This window comes from Acipenser ruthenus, chromosome 22 (genome assembly GCF_902713425.1).
Source record: "Acipenser ruthenus chromosome 22, fAciRut3.2 maternal haplotype, whole genome shotgun sequence".
Taxonomy (NCBI): domain Eukaryota; kingdom Metazoa; phylum Chordata; class Actinopteri; order Acipenseriformes; family Acipenseridae; genus Acipenser; species Acipenser ruthenus.
In genome coordinates this window covers 21,802,166-21,820,171 of record NC_081210.1, presented here as the reverse complement: position 1 = coordinate 21,820,171, position 18,006 = coordinate 21,802,166, and the positions used below count along the sequence as shown (strand labels likewise).

General features: G+C 36.7%; 1 protein-coding gene across 11 annotated transcripts in view; it reads right to left on the bottom strand.

Annotated features, from left to right (window-relative positions):
• Nucleotides 1–18,006, bottom strand: part of LOC117973805 (protocadherin alpha-C2-like) — an 87,191-nt gene that overhangs the window by 15,974 nt on the left and 53,211 nt on the right. Inside the window, exon 1 of one of the 11 annotated variants that reach the window (XM_058996130.1) lies at nt 14,700–17,221. The exons of 9 other annotated variants lie outside the window; for them this stretch is intronic. In XM_058996130.1, coding sequence (XP_058852113.1) covers nt 14,700–17,096 — 2,397 coding nt within the window. In that variant the 5' untranslated portion in view covers nt 17,097–17,221. Of the gene's footprint in view, nt 1–11,126; nt 13,293–14,699; nt 17,222–18,006 lie in introns of those variants that run through there. One more of the 11 variants, XM_058996135.1, reaches the window with a different exon arrangement.

Here is an 18,006-nt window from a genome sequence, read left to right as displayed (position 1 = left end):
TTTAACAATCATTGTTAATATATATATATATCTCCTTCAGAACCATTCCTTATCATTGTTCAGCCAATGGGGTTTTGCAGTTTACCATCTGCAGGAAGACAGTGCCACATGCAATATGTACAGAATCACCACCACCTGGAATAGACAAGGGGGGCTGCAGCTTCTTCCCTGGACTCCCCAGAGCCATGAACTCTATCAAACATGACTGGGAACACCTCGATAAACAATTGCGGAAAACTCAACCACTATGTGAATGAACTGCGGTCAAAACTCATCGAACTGTGGCAAAATCTGTAGCAGAGTGTAATACAGAATCACACTGATTCCATGCCGGCACGGGTTCAGGTCCTGAATGGTGCAAAAGGTGAAGCTCCCAGACACTGATGTGTTTCTTTCTGCTCGGTTTAGTGCTTATGTTGTGTCACAGTTTGGTATAATAAATGTCATCTCTGTTTGAAGACTGCTCAACTTAATACAGCAGGGCACCAGTATATACAGGTAGTGAACAAAAAAATGGAAACACCTAGGTAAATGAGGGGCACCAAGTATATTGAAAGCAAGGGCTTCCACACAGGTGTGGCTCATGCGTTAATTAAGCAAATAACATCCCAGTATGCTTAGAGTCATGTATAAAAATGCTGGAAGGCCTGGTTGCCTATAATTATGGCTAGCATGGCTGCAATAGGAGACCTCAGTGACTTTGAAAGAGGGGTAATTGTTGGGGCGCATTTGGCAGGAGCTTCAGTGACCAAGACAGATCAATTTGCTCATGTTTCATGAGCAACGGTATCTAAGGTGATGTCGGCATGGAACTCCGAGGGAAAGACATCATCAGCAAAGGGCAACAGTGGGCGGAAGCACATACTCCAAGATCGTGACATCCGTGCATTCATTTGAAGTGCATGGCAAAACAGGCGAGCAACTGCAGATCAATTGACTGCAAATTTCAACCTGGGGTGCAAGCAGTCAGTTTCATCAAAAACGGTCCGCCGAGAACTCCACAGAGAGGGATACCATAGTGGCCCAATGTCCTATTAAATGACTTTACATTGGTGTTTCCATTTTTCTGTTCACTACCTGTATATATAAACACACATATATAAACACACACACATATATATATATATATATATATATATATATATATATATATACACACACCACAGAGATTTTTATTTCCCTATATTTTCACCTGCAGTGTAAAAACTTGAAAAGCAGTCTGATTAAAAAGTCTAATATCCAGTGTGGTTAAGTCTGCAGTGAATGATGACATTCCCTTATAACTACCACTCAGGAAAAAAAGACTACATAATTACATCCATGGATTAGTATAGACACCCAGTGGTAAAATAAGTTAGTCTGCTGATGTCTTCCCTGCACAAGCTGTTCGTCACACAATGTCACTACACTCAAGCTGAGCTGTATTGCTCTGATAAACTGATACATTTAAGAGTGTCCCTGCTCAAATGTGATTTAAATGGAAAGGGTTTCACTATGCTCAGTTAATTTCAATACATTGACCAGCACCTACTCCTACAATTAGACAGTATAGTCGACAGACATGTTATTCTGGTATTGCTTAGATTTCATTTACATTTCTAATATGCTTTCTTAACTTTAAACATTTATGAAGGTACAGTAAAACACTATGGAACAACCACCTCTTCCACGTATGTGTGACCCCAGTGGAAATATCAGAGAAAAGATATGAATATTTTCCCTGTGGTTAAATTACTATAACCTTTAATGATACTAAGACAGCCCTTCACCTATCAGAAAAGGTGAAGATACATGTTTGTGAAGGCAATCATTATAATAATAAGCGTAAGTCTATTCCACTAACTCACTGGGATCTGTATACAATAAAAATAAATTTAATTTTAGATTCATAAGCTTGACTCAGTGCTGTGTATTAATATTTAATAAATACACTGCTTAGTTTCAAACTTTCTGACTAGTAACTACAAAGTAAGCATGAGCAAATGCATTTAAATCCCTTTTTAGCAATACACACATTGGCTTCATTAAATTAAGATTTTATAGGATGCACGCACAAATGTGTCTTTTAAGTTCATTCAGATCAGATGTACACACCGTATCAAAAGGAAATGAACCACCTATGAACAAAGTAAGTATTTAAAGACTTGCTAAAGATTAGATTAAAAGGATCCATTATTAAAGAAGGTACTGAGTGATGCAGGTGCAGTAGTTATGAGGTTGCTGTTGTCTTGTAGTAGCAGCATCAACAACACTAATTGCTGGTGCATGCATTTACATTCCTTTTAATATTGATAATACATGTAAAACACACTGATTTTACTTTCAGACACAGAACGATTCACGTCTTTGGCATGCATGACATTCCACATACCTCAGCACTGGCATTCACTGTATTGTCATTGGTATTCTGTACTTGTGCCAGCCGGTCTGGCTCTTTTGCAGTAGCAGTCCTTGTAATACTCCCATGTCCTGGAGGGCTGTACCCTCTCAAAACCAGCAAGGTGCCATTTCTGGAATTAGCAACCATAGAATTCCTACATTGGTAAATCTGGGAACGTGTGCCTGTACCTGTAAAGTCTATGAAGTCTGGAGGTAAAGCACAATTTGGAGGAAGCTGGTAGTTCAACTTGTAATCTTCAAAGTCATTGTCACAACAAGTTCCAAAACAACAAGTGTAACTGTAGCGATTTCTATATCTGTAACATTTGTAAGCAGTGAGGAGAACGAGGAGTCCAAAAAACACAAAGGAAAGGGAACCTAAAGTAATGATTAAATACAGGTTTAAATCAGTAAGTGTCTCCCGATTCTCCAGCTTGTCATTGAAATCAGGCAGCACTTGCGGGAAAGCGTCAGTTAGCAGCAAACCTATAGTAACTGTAGCACTGAGTGACGGCTTCCCATCATCTTTCACTTGGACGACCAGTTTCTGTTTGGCAGAGTCTGTGTTCTTAATAGGCCTTGCTGTCCTGATTTCACCTGTGTGTGGAGACAAACTGATAAGACTGGGATCTGTAGCCTGAATTAACTGGTAGGACAACCAAGCGTTTTGTCCAGTGTCTGCATCAGCAGTAATAACCTTTGTCACTAGGTATCCAACAGCTGCAGACCGAGGGATCATTTCTACAGCTAAAGAGCCACCCTTTGTCTGAGGATGCAGAAACACAGGGGAGTTATCATTCTGATCCATAATGACAACGTTCACAGTGACACTTGCAGTCAGTGATGGAAAACCTCTGTCTTCAGCTTGTACATATATCTTAAAGTCTCTCAGCTCTTCAAAATCAAATGCAGTCTGGGAAAAAATAACTCCACTGTCCCTGTCAATGGATACATACATGGTAACAGGCTGGTCATTAACCTGAGACTCCAGAATAGAATATGAGACTTCCCCATTTAAACCTACATCATTATCAGATGCTGCCACTTGGTAGATTGGATCTCCTGGGGTATTATTTTCAGACACAAAGACTGTATACACTTCCTGTGTAAACTGTGGGGGGCTGTCATTTACATCTGATATCTGAACACCAATAGTCTTCTCACTGGAAAGGGCAGGGGATCCTAAATCAGTGGCAGTAATGGTAATATTATATTCAGAGACTGTTTCCCTGTTTAGAACGCCATCAGTTACTATGGTGTAGTAGTTTCCTAAAGATCTGATTCTGAAGGGTATATTTCTGGTGATCTCACACTGAACCTGCCCATTCACTCCTGAGTCACCGTCTGTTACAGTTACCAGGGCAACCACTGTTCCTGGCACTGCATCCTCCTGTATTGGACTATTTAAGGAACTTATTATTACCTCAGGCACATTGTTGTTAACATCTATGACATCAACAAGCACCTTACAGTAGCTTGTTAATGGAATGACACCTCCATCTTTTGCTTGAACAACAATTTCATAAACAGCGTTTTCCTTGAATTCTAGCTGTTTCTTTACACTTATCTCTCCGGTTCTAGGATCAATATTAAACATGCTTAATACTTTGCTGGGAGTGCGGCTACTAAACGAATATAAAATCTCACCGTTTGGACCCTCATCGATATCAGTAGCATTGAGTTTAATTACTAATGTCCCGACTGGTGTGTCTTCGAGAAAACGGAGTTTGTAGACAGACTGTTCAAAGTTTGGAGCATTGTCGTTTGCATCCAAAACTGCGATGATAATATCGGCAGTGTCAGACTTCTCTGGCACGCCCCCATCAAAAGCAGTGACTTGTACATTTATTAAAGACAGCTTTTCTCTATCCAGCTGCTTTTCTAATACTAATGCTGCCACCTTACTCCCGTCACTGTGGGTCTGGGTATCAAGACTAAAATAATCACTGGCACTTAAAGAGTACGACCTTAAAGAATTGATTCCTATATCTATATCCTGAGCACTCTCTAATTGATAACGGGACCCTAACAACGCTGTCTCGATTATATTAAAATAAATCTCTTTAACAGAAAAAAGTGGTGAATTGTCATTTATATCTTGAATTTCTACCTTTATATTGTGCAACTCGAGCGGATTTTCCATAATTACCTCCAGATTCAAATAACAGGTGGGTTGCTCGCCGCACAGTTCTTCCCTGTCTATCCGTTTATTAACAAGTAAATCCCCATTTTGTACATTTGCAAAAAAATACTGGTTACTGTCGGTTGACGCTATTCTTAATTTGCGAGAGGACATTTTTCCAGCGCCCAACCCCAAATCCTTAGCGATGTTTCCAACAAAGGCCCCGTATTGCAGCTCCTCGGGAATCGCATAAAACATTTCACCGGAAACCAGATTCCAAAAGCAAGGCGAAAATACACAGCAGAGCAGTTGTTTTATAAACCCCCGAGTCCTCTGCACACACATCATGATGACACAACGCTGCTAATTTCTGATATGAAAGGGGACGCTTTATTATTTCCTTTGTTTCTTTCCCTATTTCTTTACAAAAATATACTTTCTTCTACCGTATTCCTGGCGTGGCGTTTTTGCTAAGTGAAATCTGCTGCTCGAGCATCCCGTTTACTGTGAGCTTCAGTGCTAGAAACCAAAAGAATGACGGCTAGTTCCATATAAGGGAAAGTGGGTGGAGTAATGGAGCTTTGATTTGACAGTGAGAAGCTTATTGGTCGATAACGACGCTCGACTTCTCAACCCATTATAACTGAAAAACTGGACTAGAGCTCTGGCTACAAGATTTGCAAAGCTGAATTAACCACTTTTGCTTCACAAAATCAAATGAAACCTACTGAATAATGTTACGTTAACATATTGAATTACATACTGCTTTGTAGTGTTCCATTTACTTAACGAAAAACGAAAATGTGACATTTCGAAATCAAGCATGAACTCAAGCATGTCTCAATTCTAAAATTCTACGTGATGCAAAACATTTGGCCATAGATTCATAAAGTGTTAAAGCCCAAGGGCCAGATTATGCTTGAAAAATAAACACAATCTTGTGCAAGATTTCAGTACATTTTCCAAAATAAATAAGAAAGCCCAGCTCCAATACATGTAGAAGTCCTATAAATTATATATATATATATATATATATATATATATATATATATATATATATATATATATATATATATGACATGCATATAGATGGATAGATAGATAGATATTTGTAACATAATTAAGAGCCTTTTATTCCACTTTCACAGACAATTCATAAGTGTAGTACCATATACATAGCCCTATATTTTTTAATATGTTAAACTGTGTGTATTGAGAGTAAGAATACTTTGTTTTTCAGCTTTTGCACCAAGTATATTATTAAGATAACCATTTAAGAAGGGAAGCTATTAATAAATAATAAAAAATAAATTCTAACATAGTGATTTTTTCTTTATCTTGTTTTCGATATATAGTTGTTTCTGTTTTTTTATATAGATCGATCGATCAATCGATAGATAGATATAGAATGATAGATTCGTTTTACAATGTCCATGCATTGTAATGCTAGCAATACTGTATAAAGCCTACCTCAGACACCCCACTGAGATGACTGTTGCTTTTATTAGGCTCCTGGACATACCAGCCGGGCATGTAATGGTATTGGACCTACTTCTAGTTCCTTCTGCGTTACATCCCCTCAGATATATCAGTTTACTGGCAGTAGATCCAGCCCCTAAAGAGGCAGTTTATTCATAAGTCTGTATGAACTTATTAACTTCAAGTGTGAAACTTAACTTGTAGCTTTCAAATTCATTAAAACAGCAACAAGTTAACTGTGTTGGTGCAGCTTCATGGCACTAAGAAAGTCTGAATCAATTTTTGTAATCTATTAAACTGAAGTGCCAGGAAGGTTATTTTCTGGTACATACAATGAATAAACAGAATTGGTGAATAGGGTGAATTATCATTTACATTAGATATTTTGATTAATACGGTTTTGTTGGAGTATAATGGTGGCGACCCAGAATCTGCAGCAGTGATGGTTATGTTGTAGTCGCTGACAGATTCACGATGGACTATCTGTGACTAATCTGTAATCATTTTCAAAAGAAAGTCAAAGTTTAAAGGGCATATCAAAGGAAAGGAAGCAGTTAACTTGTCCATTTTGTCCAGGAGCTTTATCTCATACATTAATAAGGCCAACTACTGTGCCAGGCAAAGCATTTTCTAGAACTGGAGTTGAGATTGAAGCAAATTTTTCCATCAATAATCTGCAATACAATTTTTGCATTACCAAATACACCAGAAACATCCTTATTGACAGTTTCCACATACATTTCTACATCACTTTCATCAAAGTCCAATGCGTCCTTTAACCTGATTTCTCCAGTTTCAGGTTCACCTTCCCTGCAGTATTGCTACTGAAACAGTACACTATCTCACCATTCTACCTTTGTGCAAATCAGTGGTGTCTAACTTAACAACCAATGTCCCCTTGGGCACGTTTTCCACAAGTGAAACCCTGTACACAACTTGCTCAAACACTGGAGTATTGATGTTGGCATCTAAAACATGAATTGTGTTCTTAACTGTGCCAGTCTTTTCTAGAACTCCACCATAAGGACACGATGATGAATACAAGTTCTGGGAATTTGCTGTCTCATTTTACATCTAATTCCAAGTGTGCGCTGTGACTCAGTTGAGTTTTTTCCCACATCTGGATCCTCAGCAGCCGGGAGTTTAAATCGTGCTCCGGGTGCTGATAACTGGTTGTAGTTCACATATTTGTTCTCTGTCTATTCTTTCATTTACATACATATTTCCATTGTTCAAATTAACATAATTAAAAGTCCTGGATGATAATGATGCAACATCTAAACCCAAATCAACAACGATATTTCCAATAATTGTGCCTTTGTTCACTTCCTCTGGAATGACACAGCTAGCAGCATTACCAGAGAAATTTGAAACAATAATATTATCTCCAATCTCCGCTTTTGAATTATATTGATCTTAATTAATCTGATTCAGAGGCACACAACAGCTGTTGAGCAGACGTCCTTTTATAACTATGCTCCAAGGTAACAATTGCAAAATTTGACCCAAGTTCCAAAAAGCCTTAAGGATTAAAAGCACACGAGTGTCCAAGTGCTGTGTGGTGAGCCTGTGAGTTCAGTTGAGTGCAAGAGGTTGCAGAATATAAGGAAGTGTAGGTGGAGTACTGGATCCTTCTGAAGATTAACAATCATTACTGGAGAACAGCGACACTCACAGTCTCAAACACAGACTGCATTTACCTTGCCTTTTTGCTAATAAATATACTGCAGCAATTAACCAAACTGTACCGCAACAAAGTAGTATTTTATTCAATTGATATTTATATATGATATTGTGGTATTGAATACCTTATAGACAATGAAACAATTATTATTATTATTATTATTATTATTATTATTATTATTATTATTATTATTATTATTATTATTATTATTATTATTATTAACCTTTTTATAGACAATTTAATTTGAAACGTAAATAATAAACACATTTTAAAACAATATGGTGGTACAACATATGGTTGTATATACCTAAATAAGTATACCATATGGCTATATGGTATAATACAACTGTTTTATTAAAAAAAAAAAAAGCGTACAAAATATGAAGTGTACACATATTTTACTTATATAGATTTTTTAATACAGTTTATATTATTTTCATATCTTCCCCTCACGTCTAGGCTGTTACTCCCTAGTGGCTGGCTGGCTTGCACTCTTCGTGATGGTCTGCCATCTGTTAAAGGGTTCAACTTCCATTCATCACTGCAAATACATAGGCCCACTCAAGGAAATAAATAAATACATAAATATTATAAAGATTATATTTCCATTTGTAGTATATGGACATATTACACAAATGATCATAAGCTGTCTTCAAAGGCAAGGAAAAACCAATGAAAGGAGAAAGCAGAAGAAAGAGAATAGTCATTTGTGTTTCAGCACCACAATGCTGGCCAGCAGCCTCCAGCATAACAAAGACTGAAGGAAACTTAAACTGGGCTAGTTATAATCTTTGTTTTAGTTATTATTTATATCTGATTTTTATATACACATTTTCTTTGATTGTTATTTTCTAAATTAAACATACGTTGTTTTAAACAATAACCATGGATATACCACAGATTTGTAAGCATGAAGTTTTAGTAACACTGGTTTACAATATTACAAGAAATGTGTATGCATGTTTGCATGCAGGAATACATCTCCTATTCGAATAAGGCAATGAAGATGTACTGATAATCATACAAGGAGAAACAAATACATTTGTTGGTGCTCCAAAACTATAGATGACTTGCAAACTGATAACTAATAATGAGAATAAATCCAGGGTTCATGTCACTGTTTTTCCCCTGAATGTCTAAATTATCAGAAATCTTCTGTTGCCATGACGTTCATTGCTTGTACTACTTCAGGGCCCCGCTGAGATGTATCATCTCAGAAAAATTAAGTCGCTGTTGTTACATGTGTTGCCCATATGAAGCCTTGTCATAGATCTGAGAGATTATTGTTAATAATGTGTGGAGAATGTGATTTGTATCTCAGAATGTCATTCACAAATCAAAACAGCAATCATTGCAGCAATTGCTCTATTAAAAAAGAGACATGACATTAACCCTTTCATGCACTCTACATTACTTATATTGTGTAAATGTAAGAGTTTACAACCTAGTACAAAAATTCAATTCTGCCCTGTGACATTAGATTTCATAGGATACTGCTTTTGAGGAAAAAATGTATCATTAAAATGAAATGTAATTCGGAAAATGTAATCTACTGATCAGGACAATCATTGAAATCTGGAAGAACCTGTGGCAGGTTATCAACCAGCAGCAAACCGATAGTAACTGTAGTTGACCTCTGTAGGGGTTGACAATTATCCTTCACTACCTCAACGAGTTTTGGCTTACTTGCATCCAAATCCTTGATTGAGCGCAAAGTTCTGATTTTGCCCTTTATGAGATGCAACACTGAAAAGACTTGGGTCGGTCCATTGTTTCAAACTGTATGTTAACCAGAAATTCTGTCCAGTGTCTACATTATCAGAAACAACTTTAGTCACTAGGTATCCTGCTTCTGATGACCAAGGCACCATCAGCACAGGGATTGGACCTTCACTGTTTGAAGGACATATAACAGAGAACGTTATTATTCTCATCAACAATAAACACATTAACAGTCACGTTATTAGAGAGAGGAGGTGACCTGCTATCTGTAGCTTACATGAGGAAGTGAAACTGCTTAAATGGTCTCATAGTCCAATATAGACTGTGTGTAAAGGCTGCCACTGAATATATATTGAAAACAAGTCATCATGAATAAGTAGGTAAGTGCATACAGAATTATTACCAAAACCAGCATCTTGCGCACTCTCCAAGGGGAAATGAGATCCTGGGGTGGCAAATTCTGTAACTTTTAGTTGGTATTCTGTTTCCGGAAATGCAGGAGAGTTATTCTGACTCTGCGGTTTATAAATCTAGATGTACTTGAACCACTTTAACAATCGTTATATCTCCCAGTAAGCAACACAGATACTGGAGGTACAGTTAGATCCCAGGTCCACGTATAAGCACTGCTTCCACATACAAATATCTGTTCTTTGAAAGACCATTTCTCACAGTGTTCTGCTGTGTGCTCAGGGTGGATGTTTGTATTTCAACATACAGTCAAATGCAGAGTGGTGAACAGTGACACTCACAGTTATTATAATGTCTCTGAACAAAATTCCATCAAAAATCTAAAATAAACTACCAAAGCTGTGTTAACACTTTGAAGGGGTGAATAAAGGCATCAAAGTGTAGATTACATAAAGTCATAGGCAAAAAGGGCATTGTGCCTAATTATACTAAATACTCTACATACACAGGTGTGCATATACTGATTGTCCACAGTGTTGCTGCACAGATCTACTGGTGGACAGAGGGAATAACCCACTTTCAGAGAATCTGTCCAAGTGTAACATTGTACATTGATACAAATAATTACAGACAACATTCCAGCTTCCTCATTGTTGTTTAAAACTTTTTAAGTATGATTTGAATGTTTAGGACATTTATGTCTAATACTGCTCACTTGTTAAATGCAAATAAAACCAAGCAGGAAACATTTACATGCTATACTTTGTTCAGTCTAACTTGCCTTAAAGTTATATTCTTATTCTTATTCTTATTATTCTTATTCTTCTTCTTCTTCTTCTTCTTATTATTATTATTATTATTATTATTATTATTATTATTATTATTATGAGTAAAATGTGAGTTCCCAAAAGGTTAAACTTTTTTGTTGTTGTTTTGGTTACACATGATAAAAAAATTAAAATAAATAAAAGACACGAGCAAATTATTAATGTGTAGAAAGTAAACACATGTTAAATTGATCAAATTGAGAGCAATATTATAAACATCATACAAATCAAGTACTGCTCTTGTAAGGTGATAATTTCCTATTCTTTACAATACTGCCACCAGCAGGCTGTTTGATACATTCTAAATTTCCATTCTAGCGCTCCCTGTAAGATTAAACAAAACTATTACTCAAAAACTACAAAGTGTATCGAAATGCACATGTAAATGTCATATTCAAATTAAAAATGCACTATAATGTAGTTATTATACAATAGCTATTGATACTGAGCTATTTGATGAAATAACAAATATAATTATAACAGTAAACCCATATTTGCTTACCTCCATATTTGAAATGATGACTTGGTTTCCAATCAGCTCAGCCCGTTTAATTGAGTCTGTCCCGTTGTTATATATAATCTCCCCATTTTGATTCCCAAACTGGGTGTTACAAACCATGAATTCACTCTTTGAAGTCTCTGAGCTTAGACGCAGGTCACAGCGCTGGGTTTTACAATAACCCCAGGTTCCATCAGGGTAAGAGGAAATCATAGGTGTGCTATACCTGTTCAAACTGTTCTGTGTCCTCTGGCATTTAATGACAATGAAAGTAAGAAGAGTCAATAAAAATATAATTGACATACAGACAATTGAGACGAGCAAATATGTGTTTAAATCCGAGACATCATTGTCCTTTGTTGGCAGTTGTCTGAATTCTGAATGCTGTTCTTGGGTGCTGTCGCTAACAAGGATAGTCAAGGTTACAGTGGCTGATAACGGTGGTTCTCCATTGTCCTTAACCAAAATGACTAAATTATGCTCTGTGGGGTCATTATCCCTCAAAATTCGTCTTGTTGTAATTTCCCCAGAGTAAAGACTTATCCTAAAAAGATCTGTTATTTTGGGTTCCACAATGTGATAAGAAAGCCATGCATTGTATCCAGAATCAGCATCAAAAGCCCGTATCTTGGCAACAAAATATCCAGCATTAGCAGAGTTTGGGATATTTTCAATATTAGTGAGCCCGAGGTTAGAATATGGCGGGAGAATCTCGGGAGTATTGTCATTGTCATCAATAATAAACAGGTTCACGGTCATGTTGCTGCTTTGTGAAGGGGTACCAGAATCCCTAGCTTCAATATGAAACTTTAATGTTTTACATTCCTCATAATCAAAAGATTTCATTCCATAGATTTCCCCACTCACAGAGTTCGCATTAATTAAAGTAGAGACTGGTACTCCCTGGATTACAGATTCTAATAAAGAGTATGTCACTTGAGCATTCTCGTTTACATCGGCGTCAGACGCAGACACAGTAAATATAAGAGATCCAATTGGACGGTTTTCCTTTAAATAAACCTCAAGAGGAGACTGTGGAAAAAGTGGTGCATTGTCGTTTACATCTGAAACGTGGACACTGATAACCCTGGAGCTGGAAAGAGGAGGAGTTCCTTCATCTGTTGCTGTAATAGTGATATTGTACTCAGATACACTTTCTCGATCCAGAGCTCCCTCTAAGGTTAAAGAATAATAATTCTGATAGGAGGCTTGGAGTTTAAAGGGGGTGGTTCCAGAGAGGTCACATTTAACCTTCCCATTGTTGCCACCATCTTTGTCTGAAACAGTAATGAGAGCAATCACTGTGCCCCTCTTAGAGTCCTCCTTGACGGTGCTCACAAAAGATGTTACAGTTATATCAGGAGCATTATCATTGAGATCAATCACTTCAACCAACACTTTACAGTGTGCGGCTAATGGCAGTGTACCTTTGTCCAGAGCTAACACACGAATTTCATGAAGTTGATTTTTTTCAAAATCCAGGTCACCTTTAACTGTAATTTCACCTGTGCTGGAATCGATGTCAAACATATTTAAAATGTCTTTTAACCCACGGTTACTAAAAGAATAAACTATTTCTCCATTTAAGCCTTCATCTAAGTCGGATGCATTAAGCTTGATTATTGCACTTCCATATGGTATATTTTCAAACACACTAACCTTGTAGACTGAGCTACTGAAAATGGGAGCATTGTCATTGGCATCCAACACTTTCACAATAACCAGTGAGTTTCCAGATTGAGGTGGGTTTCCTCCATCAAATGCTGTCAGCACAAGCTGAATCAGAGGCTGTGTCTCTCGATCTAAAGCTTTCTGTAGAATCAACTCAGCAGATCTACTTTGATCACTATCAGTCTGTAAATCTAGAATAAAGTATTCATTAGGACTGAGTTCATATGTATTAACAGAGTTGGTGCCTACATCTGAATCATGAGCAATCTCCAATGGAAATCCTGCTCCTGGCAATGTTGACTCAGCAATGTTTAAATATAGTGATTTAACAGGGAAAGATGGTGAATTGTCATTGATATCTAAAACATGAATTTCAACACGGTAGAAATTTACTGGATTGTCAGCAATAGCTTCTAAATTTACAGAGCAGGTGGGAGTATTAGGGCACAGCTCCTCTCTGTCGATTCTTTCATTAACAAACAGAATGCCAGTGTTTAAATTTACCTCAAAATACCGCTTCTTGGATCCAGAAACAATCCGAAACATTCGAGATTCTAGTTCTTGGACACTGAGATGCAAATCCTTAGCTATATTTCCAACAAAGGTCCCCTGATCTGATTCTTCTGCAATAGAGTAGATGATTTGTCCAGAAACAAGATTCCAAAGGCAAGGCAGCAGCAGAAAAACACAATAAATCCCCATTGATTCTCTTTGAGCTGACAAAGTCATATTTGCAGAAGTATTAACAGCTGTGTACAATCCAGTGAATTCCTATGCCAGGGAGAGATCACCTCAGAATTGCCATTACTATTAAACACAAAGCCTGTCACAGTTAAAAAATCATCTGTCCCACACAACCACAGTGTTCTGTTTCAGAAAAGCTGTGATGTTGCATTTTTATTCAGTAGGGAGGAGGAGCTCTAGACAGCTTGTCTTAGTTTGTCAAGTTGGTGAACAGCAACACCGTGTGGCTCAATGGATAACTTCAGAGAAAGTCTTAAAGTGTACATTTATCAAAATCTAGTTTCTTTAAAAAATAAAATGTTGCTGTAAAGAAAAAATCAGCCTTATTGTACTTCGTGAGTAGTGGGCCTAACAGATGTATTATTATTATTATTATTATTATTATTATTATTATTATTATTATTATTATTATTATTGTGACAGTGTCATGTTTGGTATTAATAAACCCATATTTTTCCCTACAGAATAACAATCAGGGCCCATATTTATCAGATGATGGTAGTACTGATTTGTAACTAACGCCGTTTAAAAAATACTGATGTTACAAAGTAAAATCAAAGCAGAATTGCTTTATGAAAATCATACATAATGTTAAAACAACCAGCTAAAAAAGCAGCTCCTTCTAAACCAGGTATTAGAATCTATCATTCAATAGAATCTAGCAATTACATGATTACTACTGCTACAATGTAAATGTGGGCATAGACCATGCAATTGAAAATTATCTTTATAAGTTCCCTCCTTACGTAGCAATACCAAAAGAAAAAACATAGTCATCCATGCACTGCTAAAAGTATCAAATAAGACAAGTAATAATTAACTATCAGACACTAATTACTATCTATTTTCTTATTTCCACATTTGAGATGATGACTTGTTTTCCAATCAACTCAACCCATTTAATCGAGTTTCCCCCGTTGTCATATATAATCTCCCCATTTTAATTCGCAAACTGTGAGTTACAAACATGAACTCGCTCTTTCAGGGCCCTGAACTTCGATGCACATCACAGAACTGGGTTTTAAATAATTAAATAACTAAATATTCTGTTATTACCATTTTGCTTGCATAGTAACAATACATAATAAGCAGTCAACCCATGTAATACTATAATAGGTGAAATAACTCCATACAGTTACCAATTATTATCTATTAGCTTACCTCCATGTTTGAAATGATGACTTGGTTTCCAATCAGCTCAGCCCGTTTAATTGAGTTTGTCCCGTTGTTATATATAATCTCCCCATTTTGATTCCCAAACTGGGTGTTACAAACCATGAACTCGCTCTTTGAAGTCTTTGAGCTTAGACGCATGTCACAGTGCTGAGTTTTACAATAACCCCAGGTTCCATCAGGGTAAGAGGAAATCATAGGTGTGCTATACCTGTTCAAACTGTTCTGTGTCCTTTGGCATTTAATGACAATGAAAGTAAGAAGAGTCAATAAAAATATAGTTGATATAGAGACAATTGAGACGAGTAAATATGTATTTAAATCTGAGAAATCATTGTCCTTCGTTGGCATTTGCTTGAATTCTGAATGCTGTTCTTGAGTGCTGTCGCTAACCAGTATAGTCAGGGTCACAGTGGCTGATAACGGTGGTTCTCCATTGTCCTGAACCACAATTACCAAATTCTGTTTTTTGGGGTCATCATCTCCCAAAATTCGTTTTGTTCTAATTTCCCCAGAGTAGAGACTTACACTGAAAAGATCTGTTATTTTGGGTTCCACAATGTGATAAGAAAGCCATGCATTGTATCCAGAATCAGCATCAAAAGCACGTATCTTGGCAACAAAATATCCAGCATTAGCAGAGTTTGGGATAATTTCAGTATTAGTGAGCCCGAGGTTAGAGTATGGCGGGAGAATCTCAGGAGTATTGTCATTGTCATCAATAATAAACAGGTTCACAGTCATGTTGCTACTTTGTGAAGGGGTACCAGAATCCTTAGCTTCAATATGAAACTGGAATGTTTTACATTCCTCATAATCAAAAGATTTCATTCCATAGATTTCCCCACTCAGAGAGTTCACAGTAATTAAAGTAGAGACTGGTACTCCCTGGATTACAGATTCTAATAAAGAGTATGTCACTTGAGCATTCTCGTTTACATCAGCATCAGACGCAGGCGCAGTGAATATAAGCGATCCAATTGGATGGTTTTCCTTTAAATAAACCTCAAGAGGAGACTGTGGAAAAAGTGGTGCATTGTCGTTTACATCTGAAACGTGGACACTGATAACCCTGGAGCTGGAAAGAGGAGGAGTTCCTTCATCTGTTGCTGTAATAGTGATATTGTACTCAGATACACTCTCTCGATCCAGAGCTCCCTCTAGGGTTAAAGAATAATAATTCTGATAGGAGGCTTGGAGTTTAAAGGGGGTGGTTCCAGAGAGGTCACATTTAACCTTCCCATTGTTGCCACCATCTTTGTCTGAAACAGTAATGAGAGCAATCACTGTGCCCCTCTTAGAGTCCTCCTCAATGGATCTCAGAAGAGATGTTACAGTTATATCAGGAGCATTATCATTGAGATCAATCACTTCAATCAATACTTTACAATGAGTGCCCATTGGCGTGTGGCCTTTGTCCTGAGCTAACACGCGAATTTCATAAACATTGTTTTCTTCAAAGTCCAGGTCACCTTTAACTGTAATTTCACCCGTGCTTGAATCTATCTCAAACGTGTCTAAAATGTTTTTAAGTCCACGATTACTAAACGAATAAACAATTTCTCCATTTAAACCTTCATCAGCGTCAGTTGCATTAAGTTTCATTATTGTAGTTCCATATGATACATTTTCAAAAACACTGACTGTATACACTGAGCTACTGAAAAAAGGAGCGTTGTCATTATTATCCAACACTTTCACAATAACCAGTGAGGTTCCAGATTGAGGTGGGTTTCCTCCATCAAATGCTGTCAGCACAAGCTGAATCAGAGGCTGTGTCTCTCGATCTAAAGCTTTCTGTAGAATCAACTCAGCAGATCTTCTTTGATCACTATCGGTCTGTAAATCTAGAATAAAGTATTCATTAGGACTGATTTCATATGTATTAACAGAGTTGGTGCCTACATCTGGATCTTGAGCAATTTCCAATGGAAATCCTGCTCCTGGCAATGTTGACTCAGCAATGTTTAAATATAGTGATTTAACAGGGAAAGATGGTGAATTGTCATTGATATCTAAAACATGAATTTCAACACGGTATAAATTTAATGGCTTGTCAGCAATAGCTTCTAAATTTACAGAGCAGGTGAGAGTATTAGGGCACAGCTCCTCTCTGTCGATTCTTTCATTAACAAACAGAATGCCAGTGTTTAAATTTACCTCAAAATACCGCTTCTTGGATCCAGAAACAATCCGAAACATTCGAGATTCTAGTTCTTGGACACTGAGATGCAAATCCTTAGCTATATTTCCAACAAAGGTCCCCTGATCTGATTCTTCTGCAATAGAGTAGATGATTTGTCCAGAAACAAGATTCCAAAGGCAAGGCAGCAGCAGAAAAACACAATAAATCCCCATTGATTCTCTTTGAGCTGAAAAAGTCATATTTGCAGAAGTATTTACAGATGTGTACAATCCAGTGTATTCCTATGCCAGAGACAGATCACCTCAGAATAAATATTATTATGAAAAAAATCCTGTCACAGTTAAGAACCATCTCTCTCACACACCCATAGTGTTCTGTTTCAGAAAATCAGTGATGTTGCGTTTTTATTTAGTAGGGAGGAGGAGCTTTAGACAGCTTGTCTTAGTTTGTCAAGTTGGTGAACAGCAACACCGTGTGGCTCAATGGATAACTTCACTTATCAGAATCTAGTTTCTTTGAAAAATAAAGTGTTGAGTTTCAAGTAGTAGGTGTAACAGATTTATTATTATTATTATTATTATTATTATTATTATTATTATTATTATTATTATTATTATTATTATTATTATTATTATTATCATTATTATTATTATTATTATGAATTACTGGATACTGATTGGGACCACTGACTGTGTGTATTATATGCCAGTACAGTTTGCATTCTTAGGTATTCAAAGGCATATTTCATTTCAGCGTGTGCATTTTATCAACAGAGATCAGCATGCTACTGACCATTTTCATATTTTTTCAAAGTTTTACAGATTTCACAAAACTCTACACACACTGGTTCCCATAAATGTTATCAAAATCAAAACCCACCTCCAAACTTCATATGGTGTAGGAAGTAAATCAACACATGCTGGTGTGGAAATAGGAATATAATCATATTCCCATTGAACAAATCATGTCATTTGGAGTTGAAAATGTTTATTCTCATTGTATTCGGACTACAAGCATAGTCAGAGTGGTGGTATCTTGAACCAAATCCGCTTGCATCTGTCTTTTTCTAAACGATTATTATTATTATTATTATTATTATTATTATTATTATTATTATTATTATTATTATTATTATTATTATTATTATTA